The sequence below is a fragment of the Triticum aestivum genome, chromosome 6D (assembly GCF_018294505.1).
Source record: "Triticum aestivum cultivar Chinese Spring chromosome 6D, IWGSC CS RefSeq v2.1, whole genome shotgun sequence".
In the NCBI taxonomy this organism is placed as follows: Eukaryota; Viridiplantae; Streptophyta; class Magnoliopsida; order Poales; family Poaceae; genus Triticum; species Triticum aestivum.
In genome coordinates, this window is record NC_057811.1 from 440,199,988 (window position 1) to 440,214,334 (window position 14,347).

The window sequence follows — 14,347 nt, forward strand, 5'->3', positions numbered from 1 at the left end:
CTTGATGTCTTGATCTGCTTCCCTGTCGTCTTTTTTTCTTTTTTCTTTTTTTGCAAACTTCCAGCTCAAATTGAACAAGTTCGAATTGGAATACATAGTTCGGCAGTGCTAAAATGCTATGCCAAACAGATGAACGAACATCTCTTATCGCTTCAATCCTTTCCTGTCGATCATGCCCATCGAGTCTCAGCAGGACATGAAAGCAATCACATATTCCAGTTAATCATGATGCATGGGGTCCTAGGAGAATATCAGGTACCGCGTTTCTTTCCGCTGGTAGCTACATTCATGTCGTGTCGTTCAGGGTGTGGGTTCATCAGCATTAAGTTTCAGTGGAGGAGGTGAAGAAAGAGGTGAGAGCAGGCAGCACTCGCTTCAGGCCTGGTGCTCAGAAGCACATCTTCCATGTCTATCTCCCCTACCCTACCTCTCTCTTTCTTCCTTTCTTGATTATTATTCGAACCACAACTTGGCTTTCTTGAAGCAAAGCTAGGCCAACGCAACGCATGATATACACGCATACCACACCATGCACGGCGGGCACCTCCGTCATTTTCTGACGGAGAGCAGTACAGTTTCAGTGCTCAGTGGTACATGGCTTTTGAAAGTATCCAGAAATCAGCACCTAATTCTACCTCACTTTCTTGTGCGACGTATTACACTTTTACTTGTTTTAAACGACATTGAACCCCTTACAGGTTACAGCGTACGTAGTGGATATATACAAGTCATGCACCAGCTAGTGTATATACGACAATTACGCGTACGTACGTACGTGCGGTCGTGCATCACCATTTTGATCTGGTATAAGCTCAATCTGACGGTGTTTGACGTGCGGAGCCCTACAACTTATTGTGTTGCTTTACGTGTGTGCTAGGAGGTTCCATACAATTGCATAAGTGCAATTTTCCGGTAAAAACTCCACGCTACAATTAGCTGCCCTGATCAACAACCATTTTGATTGATAAACATAATTTATTGGTGTTTGACATGCGCAGTCCTTTTTTTTATTTGAGGGGAGACATGCGCAGTCCTTTTCTCTTTAGGGGACATGCGCAGTCCTAGAACGTACGGATTGAACCGGCCATGTGTATTGCTTAAGCGGCGCCGGTTGATCAATATATTGATTGATTTGGTCAAGGACGGATCTGCACAGTTCACCCCTCCGTACGTAAACGAAAGCGTGATTTTTTAAATGTTAAACGAGCAATCTCTGAAGAGCATCGAACCTGGTCCAACAAATCTTGTCTTGAACCTGGTCTGTTTATGCAGTTAGATACTGTACTACGAGTACGTGGAGGACGCCATTATTACATTGCTTGACACGTCAGGCGACGTTATAAACACTGCATAATTAAGTGCAATGTTGTGGTAAAATAAGCAGTATCGAGTGACGTGATAGGCCTCAATCGATTGGGCTCAGAAATAATTAAACTTCCGATTGTCAAATAATAAAAGTAATCAAGTGCGAGTTGAACTAATTCGGTAGCCCAAGACCCAAGGAACTAGGAGCCGATCGATTCGTCATCGTTTTCTCTCTCTTGAAAGTCGCCGGCGCCCGTAACCATTGTTTAGGTGTTTTTTAATCAACGTAACTATTGTTTAAGTTTTTTTTAGGCAAAACTATTGTTTAAGTGATCGTCGCATTGTCAGCGGGTACAAGAAGCCGTATATGCCATGCGACCAGCCCAGTTGCAGACACACACGCACGGATGAAAGCAGGACGTTTTGGTCCGTACGTTTGTGTACGTACGCTCGTAGTTGAGCCTCCACTCTGTTAACCCCGTGCTCGCCTCATCTCTTTTGCCCTGTTCTACGCTTTAACCAGAGTGTTTTCTTACTTTTAAAAAACTACTATAAGAGATAGGTAATGGCCACTGGACGATCCCTATCAAAGTATCAAGGACCAATGAGATAATGATGTTCCACTCGGAAGAAAAACACATAACATAACATCAAATGCATAGGTGAAGGAAATATAACTCTGATTTTTATTTTGGGAGATGCCGAGGACTCAAAACGATAAGAAAACACACGCTTTTTGATAGATGGTGAAAAGGAAAATCACTCCCATTTTTACTGTGGTGCCAAAAAATTCCGATGCACATAACATAAAATGCATAGGTGAAGGAAACACAACGCCGATTTCCCTTTTCTTGAAACGCCGAGGACTCAAGCGATAAGAAAGTATACGGTTTTATAGACGGTGGAAAGGGAAACCCGTTTATGGGAAATAACGCAATGCGGGTGCACGAAGCAGGGGAAAAGCGACGGCATACGTGACCGCGGGAAATGGGCTGCTATGCTTGTTTATAATCATAGTGGAGATCGGAATTTCGGAGCCCCCGCCGGCGTAACGAGTCTCCATTGGACGGCTCGTCGCGATCTCGGCAGCGGAAGCGCGCATTTGCCAGCACTAGCTAGAGTTGTTGTATTCTAGTCTACACTTGTAGCCGGCAAAGGATATTGGGCAGAACGTACTTCTTCTTCTTCTCTCGTGATGGGAAATGTGACCGATTGAACCGAGCTATTAGCCTTGGTATCAGTTGTCACTACAAGGTTAGGCCAACATCAGACGTGAGACGGGGACGTGCGTACGGTGCAAGCTCGATCCAGCGCATGCTGCTCCCACCATGAGTGCTAGCCCAGCCCTAGCTAGCTAGGCACCGAGAACGAAACGAAATATACTACTACCATGGCCTCTCGCGTCGTCGTGTCAGGTGACCACTGAGGCTGCGCTAGACACATCGACGTCGAGGCCGGACTGGTACGGGACGCGATGTAGCTAGTGGCGTGGCCCGTCGATCAATGGCACAGTGATTTCCTTTGAAACTCGGAGCCGGTGAAGGTGCTTTCTGGCGCTTTTCGGTGACGGGAGATCGGCTGGGGAAATAGTAGGGCGCGAGGCGACGGTGCATGCGCGACCTGTCAAAGCGAGAGCGGCAAGGGGTCGATGGATGGATGGGTGAAGCACGGCGGCGCAGCACGAAACCCTAGGGCTCCGGCGCCGGCCAGTCGACCGAGGCACGTACGTGCGGTGCGGTGCCGGTCAGGTCAAGCACACAAAGCAAAGGTGGCGGAGTGGAGTGTAGTGCTAGTGCCGTCGAGTTGGGCTTGGGCACGTAACAGGCAATCGACGGGACAGGGGCCGGCTGAACGGTGAGCATCTGCACGTACGTTCGATCGCGACTCAGGGAGTTGATCGGACTTGGCGTAACCAATACACCACTAGACACTAGCTCGTGTGGGCGTGTCTGAATTTGTTCATAGCAAAATTGCACACAGGAGTACTACTTACCTAGGTTTTTTTTGGTTGACATCTACTACTAACCTACTCCCTCGGTTCCTAAATATAAATCTTTCTAGAGATTTCACTATGAACTACATACAGATGTATATACACGTACAGGGGCGGAGCCACATTAGGCCATCCGGTGTCGTTGGCACCGGGTAAGATACATCTTTACCTTGTACAATGTCCAGATTTTTGGGTTGGACACCGGTAACTTTTGGGCCTGGACACCGGCCAGCCCAGCGATACACAAAACAGAACTACACAAGCGAGGCAATGCAGCCCATACGTAGATGTCCACTCCTGATCGATCGATTAATCGATCCCTACCGCTCAAAAAAAAAAAGATTAATCGATCCCTGGTTCCTGTACGTGCGCGTGTGAAAAAAAAGCTATCGATCTTTGATTAATCGATCCCCAATACGGCCGTACCTTACCTGTACGTGCGCCTGTCGAGTTGCTCCTCCGCTCGGCTTCTGCGCCTCAGCCCGTGCTTGCCCCTTTCCCTTCTCCGTTGCACGACCAGCCGCTGCTCCGCCCAGTCGGCAGTCGCCATTGTTTAAGCATCGCTAGCCGGCCGCCTCTACCCTCGCCCGCTCACAGATCGTTGGAAATTTGTGGTACGTCTTAACTCTCAACTCAGCACTTGGTAATTGCCGATCTCTCTCAAATCTGAAATCCTAACTGTGTGTAGAAATTTCATTTTTTTAATTTCTATTTTTCTAATCATATGGCTGGGATCATAAAATTTAAAGCTATCACAATTGGGAACAATTCGCTGCGATTCATATCTAACCAGGAGCACATTGTTGAGTAAGTTTAACTCCCTAATCATATCATTCAATCAATATGTTTTGTTTATTGTTTCTATTCTTGCATATACAAACACAAATAATGTAACTCGGACATTTTTGCTAACACAATAGTAATTAATCACAGGAGAATTTATGGAAAAGTTTCTTAAAAATGAAGACTTGGGCACAAGATGATATAGCTAACCCATCACATGAACCGGTTGATCCTCCAGCTCCACCATATTCAAGTGGAAGTGAAGCGGTTTATTTATTTTGGTAAGAAATCTCGTTGCCATATAATTTGTGTTGTTGGGTGTGTTATTTTATATATATTACTGCTTGATGTCCATCCTTATATATATGATGTGCACATGGACACCGGGACATTTTTGTTCTGGATCCACCCCTGTAGACGTAGTTTAGAGTGTAGATTCACTCATTTTGCTTCGTATGTAGTCTCTTATTGGAATCTCTAAAAAACAATTATATTTAAAAACAGAGGGAGTAGGTTTGTAGCGTCAAGAAATACTAGTACTAGGAGGAGGCTACAAAGATGAAAAAAGGGGTGGACAACTGTTGACCGGCTTCTGGAGCGAGGGATGGATGGCATGGCAACCATTACCAGATCTGGATAGCGACCACGCACGCCCGTGTGGAGGCGGCATCAGCATCTCTAGGCGATAAGCCAAATCACCCCCATCTTCTAACCCAAAGCGTGCTTATCACGCCCTTTAGCATAAGTGGCGAGACATCCTACAGCAGTAAGCGGCATTATTCTCTCCGCAGAAAGACCGCCCTGCACCGTTGGATATTCCTTGCGTGTCACCGGTTTTTATTCCGATCTGCTGGAGCGGCCATGCATGCATGCATGCATGCATCGACAGTTCGCAGGAGGAAATTTCGTCACAGGATCCATTCGGTTCTGAAGGGGCGCTACACTACAGGGGTCAACAACACAACTTGTGATGCTCGTGGAGATGCTCGATGTTTGGCCTGGAGACGTGCATCGGGTTGCACAGAAAGAGCAATGGCATTTCACTTGTGCCGGCCGGCCTGATGGTACGGTGGCGAGGTGGTCCTCCTAGCTAGCTACCGCTACGGTCCTATTCCCGGCGGATTCGTTCGTCGGTTGGGATGTGCAGTGTATCGTGCCGTTTTCCCCGGCTTGATTTGGCCACGCAAATGTGCAGATCACAACGTGACACACCGCCCACCAGTACATCCATTTGGTACTACGTTTCCATGATGAAAATGTGCTCAGCTGAAAGCTCCATGTTAAAGCGTCGGAAGCTCGATCCGCTAGACAGTAGGGGTGGGGGATTTGGCTGGTCCCAAAGGTGAAGTCAAAGCGTCAAAGAGAAGGAGAAGAAGAAAAACAAAAGAGGGAGATCAAGAAAGCAAACAGCACATGCATGACTCCTCTAGAACCACTGCTTTGTAGTGGCGCAATCAGTGCATACACTGAGAATTTATCTTTTCTGATGAAGCCGGCGAAGATGGCCTCGCCGCCCCACGAAAAGAAGCACGCCCATGCATGCATGCATGCATGGCTGCTAGTAGTACATCGATCTAGAAACAAGTGTGATCTTCATGGGGTTTAAACTGATCTGCGCCTCTTGATGGTCCAAGTGCATACATGTACCTCCTCCTTGGGCGCTGGTTAATCAATCAAAACAATAAAGCGCTCTCGTTTCCTTGGCAAAAAAACATGATCATTACCCGGTGGCCGATCAGTGCGTGCGAAAGGCCGCAAAACATATCCTCCTAGATGCTGCTTACACACAACAACAACTGGGAGATCTCGTCTCCATGAGATAAAGTCACACGTGAACGTGATGATGCCCCTCGAAAGAACAAGGAGCTGCATGCAAAAACATGGCCGTCATCATACTGTCCACTTACCTCACAAAATGATGCTACTACTACCAGTTGTTTACAGTTACAGAAAATACAGCTCAAAAGAATTTCTTGAAATGGTGCGATTCACACATGGAAGTACTGGAGAAGTAGGCACAAGATGAACCCGGATAGGATTCGCTGCGGTTTGCTCATCGGAGGGGGTGGTGCCTTTGAGACGCTTCCGGCGGGGCCATGCGTCGGAGAAACCTTGGGGAGCGTGAAGGACCCTCCGTGCTCCGACGACTTCGGCGGGGGCTCCGCCATGACGCCGCCCGCTTCTGCGGGCACGGGCGCAGATAGCGGGGCAAGAGAGGTCGAGTAGTCGCGGTTCACCGTCGTCGGTGGGTCTGTTAGCAGAGGAACTTGGTGCGGTCCTGCACCGAATGAACTGTCAGAAACAGGAGATACCATATCAAAGTAATATTGGCTATGCTGACCGAATGAGCTACACTACGTAGTAAAATTTAATAGCATGGAACATAGATCAAACAAGTGTATTGTTTCCGGTGTTTCAGTTTGAAGGTCTTGTGGGTTTTCAGGTGTCCTGTTTAGGATTCTGAACTTCATTCAGAGATAAATCTTTGCTGTATTTTTTTTTCTTTCTGAAAGTATAATGTCGGCTATTTCAATGATGCAACTGCATGTAGCCGGGGTCAGTGTGCGACAGAAGCTATAAATTTAGTTGCAACACTTGCTCTTTTCTGTGTATATACTAATGATGCAGTTTGCACACTGCCATACAAATTGTGAAGTTTTCTGTATCTATTGACTGTAGGTAGATTCTGGTGACACGGTTTGCACACTGCAGTGGATGCTTTCAAAGGGCAGTGTCACTTGGATGCAGTGTTCAGGTTCAGAATGAAGAATGGAAGCCTTCTCTTCTTTCTCTTACAAAAAATGCAAGTCTTGCCAAATTGCGATTTATTTATTTTTTGAAACGGAGGCAAAAGATTTGTCTCATCCATTTATTAAGAAGAAGAGAGTTTGTGCGCAGTGCTCCTACATTCGAAAAATGGTTTGTGCGGAGTCTACAAGGGATGAATGGATTGCTGCCACAGCCTTGGGTCTGAATCTGAAGACAGATGATTACAGCAACAAGAGTTACCTGGGCATGTCGGTTGAAGACCAGTGTCCAGCCTGTACATGAAAAAGTAGGATACATCAATCTTGATTGCAGAAAACAGCAATAAACCCAAAACTGTTCCGAAACACATTGCTTACAGAGTTGTAATAGTCCCATTCACAAAACCTCCATAGCTGCACGATGAAACGTTGCAGCCCGCACTCGTCGCGTGGGTGCTCGCGTTGCCGAGCAACACATTGCTGTTACTGCACTGCGTGCTCGGGCATGATCTGGACAGTGAAGCTGGGGTGCAATATAAACTGGCACCGAAGGAAAGATAGGGGTTATGATCCATATTATATTTCATCAGTAATGCTGCTTTTTGTGAACTAAAAAAGATTTAAGCTGAGTTTTACTTGAGATTGCCCGGCCCACAGCTGCACTGCACGCAGTTGCCTGCGGTAAGTGCATAGGTTCCATTTGCCACAAGCAGTCCATGGTCTGAAGCAGTCTTTGGAAATGATGATGCACATGCTGGACATAAAGATAAAGGATGACCATCATCAGAAAAAAAGATTAAGCAAATGCTGATGTTCAGAAAAGAGCAAACAAAGTTATGTTAAGCTGTGGGGTCGGAGAATTGGTAATAGACAAAAGCAGAGCATACAAAAACAGAGATGCAACTTGAAGAATTGAGTACACTGCGTAATAGGTTGCTTATGTTATGCCATGGATACACACTTTTGAACCTCAAACATGATTGAAATGGGATAGATGAGCAGTTCATCATATACTGAACAATGTGCTAGTGAATCTCTTATTCGCGGCTCGAAGGTCCGTATCAATCAACTGCTAAGATATATCCATTTGAGCGACAAGTAATATGAATCGGAGGTAGTAATAGTATACAATTCGGCCTTTCCCAAGCAGTGATAGTTAACTGAAAGTACCAAATAAATAAAAACTCTGCTCTACTGTATGTGTGCATCAGTGCCTTAACAGAACTTCGGTGGGCACATGACTCTCATAGTTACTAGAAAATTGAGGCCACTTCAAGTTCACACTACATTCCGTTTCAAAGCAATGCAGCACAACGATCTGACCGAGAACACTGACAGGCCTACTGAATGTAAAATGTGTGTCGCACGTACGTTGAAGAAAAGAGCAGCAGTTTGATCACGCGTAGTACTTACCTGGCAATGGGATGGCGAGGATGTCGCCCGGCGCGGCGACGGGGCTGCCCATGGCGTTCACGTTCATGATGTCCGTGACGGTGGTCTCGTAGGCGGCCGCGATGGCGGGCACGGTGTCGCCGACCTGCACCACGTAGGAGAGGTACACCGCGGGGAGGTTGCTGTCGGAGGAGTTGAAGCAGACGCAGGGGAGCGGCACGACGAGCCGCTGGCCCGCGTCGAGCGGCGCGTCGGCGTCGGCGTCGGCGAGGCCGTTGGCGCCGCGGATCTGGTCGGCGGACGCGAGCCCCGCGAAGACGACGTCGGCGACGGTGGCGAGCGTGTCGGCGGGGCGCGCGGCGTAGCGGACGGCGACGGACTTGCGGACGCCGTCGGCGCAGGCGCAGGCCGTGGGCACGCGGAGGAAGAGGCCCATGGGCAGGATGCGGTGCGCGGCGCCCGGGGCGGCGAAGTCGAGCGCGTTGGCGGCGAGGAGGGCCGAGGGGTCGGCGGCGAAGAGCGCGGCCACCTCGGAGACCTTCATGTCGGCGTAGAGCGTGTAGCCCAGCAGCGCCGGGCAGGAGTCCGACCCCGAGCACGGCTCGATCGTCGTCTTCGCCTCCGCGCACGGCGACGCCACCATGACGATCGCGACCATCACGGCCACCGCGAAGATGGCAGGCAGCCCCATCGTCGTTCCCGAGAGATGCTGCTAGCTTCGTCGGGGGCCGGGCGGTGGAGCTCACTGGCGACTGAAGTGAACTGTGCGGCTCGTGACCCTGCGAGCTAGAAGCCTAGTAGCAGCAGCATGCATGTGTAAGTATAAGCTGCGCAAAAAAAAAGCTGCGCAGGCCAGGAGAGCCTAGAGCAATATCGATGGAGACATGGCCTGCTTGTCAGTGGGAGCGGCGGGGCTGGCGCGTCGGTGGTCGTGAGTAATGGCGGGAGGGTCATGGGAGTTTGTTTGCTTTTGGCAGCGCTGGGAATCTGTGCCAAAACCATGGGAGGAGGGAAAGGTGGCAGAGAGACGCCAGGGAGGCTTTCCCGTGGCCGCCAGGGAGGGCTTTGCCGTTTGGATCCATGGCCGGTGGGGCTCGGCGTCCTCTGGTCCCATGGGTCGGTGAAAGACGACGGCTTTGCGCGAGGTTGCCGAGAGCTCCGGTTTTTCTTCATTTTGAAAAGGAAGAGGTAACCATGCAACGGTTCGGTAGCGGAGAGAATGGTGGTGGCTCGCCGGCCGGTGGCACTTGATGTCCGGCAAGCAACCAAATCCGCAAACTTTGCATCCTAAGAGCAACTCCAACGCGCCGCTCAAACAGATCGTGGGTCGACCGCCCGTTCGACGTCCGTCTTTTTTTTATTTGGATCGGCAGAGCGTTTAAACCGCTGTTCTATATTTGCCCGCGGGACCGGCTTGCCGTCGTTTCTCAACAAATATACACATATTTTGTATAGTTTCACAAGCAAACAAAAATAGTATAGTTTCACAATCCAAGAAATATATCATAGTTTACAAGCCGAATAAAAAATAAATTGTCTCAAATACATTAAAAAATACATCTATTCGTTGCCAACATGAGTCCACGTATGCTCAACCAAATCACCGGGCACTCTGTATGCGACCATCCGGATAGCTGCTATGCATTTTCTGATAAGATGAGAATCCAATCTTTCCAAGGGCACCCTCCTTGCACTCGAAATACTTATCGTATTCCATCACCCCTCTAAAATACGATCGAAAACATGTCTAGCCATACAATAACGCCGCCGGAATTGGTGATGTTTGAACAACGGGTTGGTTGTGTCAAAGTAGTCCTTCCAAAGAAGGAAATTGCCGCTCTCTCGGTTGCGATTCAACGCTGGAGTGTGCCCCGAGATCGAGCCCCGGAACAACGGCCGCTGCATATTAAGGTGGTCATGGACCAACACAGCAGCCACCATATCCTCATCATCGAATGAGGAATTGTCGGAGTCGCTGAGAAAATTGTGGAAAAAGAACTCGTCGGCGGATTCCATTTGTACCTTGGGGCAAACTGTCGAACAATTTGCGGGCATCGTCAAAGAAGCTGGCCGGCGAAGACACGCGCTCCTCCCGTGGACCAGGTAGCTGGCCTGGCGGCGTCCAACGAGCGTGGCGGCGTCGGACGAAGGAGGTGACTGGGGCCGCGGGGGGAGAATTCGTGCTCGCTGCGATGTCAGGGTGGGGGTGGAAGCTTCAGTGGCCCGGCGGCGACGTGGGAGGTGGCAGCATGGGGGGGAGGTATGTGTTGGGGATCGTAGCAGAATTTTAAAATTTCCTACGCATCACCAAGATCCATCTATGGAGTATACTAGCAACGAGGGGAAAGGAGTGCATCTACATACCCTTATAGATCGCGAGCGGAAGCGTTTCAATGAACGGGGTTGATGGAGTCGTACTCGCCGTGATCCAAATCACCGATCCAGCAAGGGGGAAGTTGAGGTTGATGGAGATCCAGCAGCACGACGGCGTGGTGGTGGATGTAGCGGGATCTCGGCAGGGCTTCGCCAAGCTTCTGCGAGAGGGAGAGGTGTTGCAGGGGGAGAGGGAGGCGCCAGGGGCTGTGGTGTTGCTGCCCTCTCTCCCCCCCACTATATATAGGCCCCCTGGGAGGGGGGGGGGCGCCGGCCTGGAACCCATCTATGGGGGGGGGGCTGCGGCCAAGGGGGGGAAACTTCCCCCCCAAGTCAAGTGGGGCGCCCCCCACCCTAGGGTTTCCAACCCTAGGCGCAGGGGGGAGGCCCATGGGGGGCGCCCCAGCCCACTAAGGGCTGGTTCCCTTCCCACTTCAGCCCATGGGGCCCTCCGGGATAGGTGGCCCCACCCGGTGGACCCCCGGGACCCTTCCGGTGGTTCCGGTACAATACCGATAACCCCCGAAACTTTCCCGGTGGCCAAAACTGGACTTCCTATATATAATTCTTCACCTCCGGACCATTACGGAACTCCTCGTGACGTCCGGATCTCATCCGGGACTCCGAATAACTTTCGGGTTTCCGCATACTCATATCTCTACAACCCTAGCGTCACCGAACCTTAAGTGTGTAGACCCTACGGGTTCGGGAGACATGCAGACATGACCGAGACGCCTCTCCGGTCAATAACCAACAGCGGGATCTGGATACCCATGTTGGTTCCCACATGTTCCACGATTATCTCATCGGATGAACCACGATGTCGAGGATTCAATCAATCCCGTACACAATTCCCTTTGTCAATCGGTATGTTACTTGCCCGAGATTCGATCGTCGGTATCCCAATACCTTGTTCAATCTCGTTACCGACAAGTCTCTTTACTCGTACCGTAATGCATGATCCCGTGACTAACTCCTTAGTCACATTGAGATCATTATGATGATGCACTACCGAGTGGGCCCAGAGATACCTCTCCGTCACATGGAGTGACAAATCCCAGTCTCGATCCGTGCCAACCCAACAGACACTTTCGGAGATACCCGTAGTGTACCTTTATAGTCACCCAGTTACGTTGTGACGTTTGGTGCACCCAAAGCACTCCTACGGCATCCGGGAGTTGCACGATCTCATGGTCTAAGGAAAAGATACTTGACATTGGAAAAGCTCTAGCAAACGAACTACACGATCTTTGAGCTATGCTTAGGATTGGGTCTTGTCCATCACATCATTCTCCTAATGATGTGATCCCGTTATCAACGACATCCAATGTCCATAGTCAGGAAACCATGACTATCTTTTGATCAACGAGCTAGTCAACTAGAGGCTTACTAGGGACACGTTATGGTCTATGTATTCACACATGTATTACGATTTCCGGATAACACAATTATAGCATGAACAATAGACAATTATCATGAACAAAGAAATATAATAATAACCATTTATTATTGCCTCTAGGGCATATTTCCAACAGTCTCCCACTTGCACTAGAGTCAATAATCTAGTTACATTGTGATGAATCGAACACCCATAGCGTCCTGGTGTTGATCATGTTTTGCTCTAGGGAGAGGTTTAGTCAACGGATCTGCCACATTCAGATCCGTATGTACTTTACAAATATCTATGTCTCCATTTTGAACACTTTCACGAATGGAGTTGAAGCGACGCTTGATATGCCTGGTCTTCCTGTGAAACCTGGGCTCCTTGGCAAGGGCAATAGCTCCAGTGTTGTCACAGAAGAGTCATCGGGCCCGACGCATTGGGAATCACCCCTAGGTCGGTAATGAACTCCTTTATCCAGACTGCTTCCTGTGCTGCCTCTGAGGCCGCCATGTACTCCGCTTCACATGTAGATCCCGCCACGACGCTTTGCTTGCAACTGCACCAGCTTACTGCTCCTCCATTCAAAATATACACGTATCCGGTTTGTGGCTTCGAGTCATCCAGATTTGTGTCGAAGCTAGCCTCGACTTAACCCTTTACGACGAGCTCTTCGTCACCTCCATAAATGAGAAACATATCCTTAGTCCTCTTCAGGTACTTCAGGATATTCTTGACCGCTGTCCAGTGTTCCATGCCGGGATTACTTTGGTACCTTCCTACCAAATTTACGGCAAGGTTTACATCAGGTCTGGTACACAGCATGGCATACATAATAGACCCTATGGCCGAGGCATAGGGGATGACACTCATCTTTTCTATATCTTCCGCCGTGGTCGGGCATTGAGCCGTGCTCAATTGCACACCTTGCAATACAGGCAAGAACCCCTTCTTGGACTGATCCATATTGAACTTCTTCAATATCTTGTCAAGGTACGTACTCTGTGAAAGACCAATGAGGCGTCTTGATCTATCTCTATAGATCTTGATGCCTAATATATAAGCAGCTTCTCCAAGGTCCTTCATTGAAAAACACTTATTCAAATAGGCCTTTATACTTTCCAAGAATTCTATATCATTTCCCATCAATAGTATGTCATCCACATATAATATGAGAAATGCTACAGAGCTCCCACTCACTTTCTTGTAAACACAGGCTTCTCCATAAGTCTGTGTAAACCCAAACGCTTTGATCATCTCATCAAAGCGAATGTTCCAACTCCGAGATGCTTGCACCAGCCCATAGATTGAGCGCTGGAGCTTGCATACTTTGTCAGCATTCTTAGGATCGACAAAACCTTCCGGCTGCATCATATACAATTCTTCCTTAAGGAAGCCATTAAGGAATGCCGTTTTGACGTCCATTTGCCATATCTCATAATCATAGAATGCGGCAATTGCTAACATGATTCAGACGGACTTCAGCTTCGCTACGGGTGGGAAAGTCTCATCGTAGTCAACCCCTTGAACTTGCCCATAACCCTTAGCGACAAGTCGAGCCTTATAGATGGTCACATTACCATCCGCGTCTGTCTTCTTCTTAAAGATCCATTTATTTTCTATGGCTCGCCGATCATCGGGCAAGTCAGTCAAAGTCCATACTTCGTTTTCATACATGGATCCTATCTCGGATTTCATAGCTTCTAGCCATTTGTCGGAATCCGGGCCCGCCATCGCTTCTTCATAGTTCGAAGGTTTACCATTGCCTAACAACATGATTTCCAGGACAGGGTTGCCGTACCACTCTGGTGCGGTACGTGTCCTTGTGGGCCTACGAAGTTCAGCAGTAACTTGATCCGAAGCTTCATGATCATCATCATTAACTTCCTCCCCAGTCGGTGTACACACCACAGGAAAATCTTCCCGCGCTGCGCTACTTTCTGGTTCGGAAGGTGTCGTGGAATTGTCACGGCAGATGTCCTCAAGCTGGGACTTAGTCGTGGAGCCATCGCAACTAGGAAGCTTGAAGGGGTTATGCGAGACAAGGAACACGAGGGTTTATACTGGTTCGGCCCCTTACGGTGAAGGTAAAAGCCTACGTCCAGTTGAGGTGATATTGATTAGGGTTACGATCGCCAGGGAGCTAAACAGCTATGCCCGGCTCTCGATCTGGTTGTCCCCCTTAAACCGCTGCCGGGTCGTCCCTTTATATAGGGAGGCTGACGCCCAGCAGCCCTTAGAGTCCCAGCCGGCTCATAAGAGCGTCCGGCTCGGACTCTAAACAATACTTGCCTTACACTACAAGTCTACTATAACAATAATTGTAACTACGGGCTTTAAGCTATATCCGGGTCTCAGCCCATCTCTGGCCCA

At 49.1% G+C, this 14,347-nt stretch overlaps 1 protein-coding gene across 1 annotated transcript; it reads right to left on the reverse strand.

Moving 5' to 3' along the window:
- Positions 1-5,776: 5,776 nt before the first annotated feature.
- Positions 5,777-9,095, reverse strand: LOC123141876 (lysM domain-containing GPI-anchored protein LYP6). The gene is made up of 5 exons (XM_044560944.1): positions 8,242-9,095; positions 7,465-7,582; positions 7,207-7,368; positions 7,091-7,122; positions 5,777-6,359 (listed from the first exon to the last, which is right to left on the reverse strand). The coding sequence occupies exons 1-5, from the start codon at positions 8,909-8,911 to the stop codon at positions 6,070-6,072; spliced, it is 1,272 nt and encodes a 423-aa protein (XP_044416879.1). The 5' UTR covers positions 8,912-9,095; the 3' UTR covers positions 5,777-6,069.
- Positions 9,096-14,347: the final 5,252 nt, after the last annotated feature.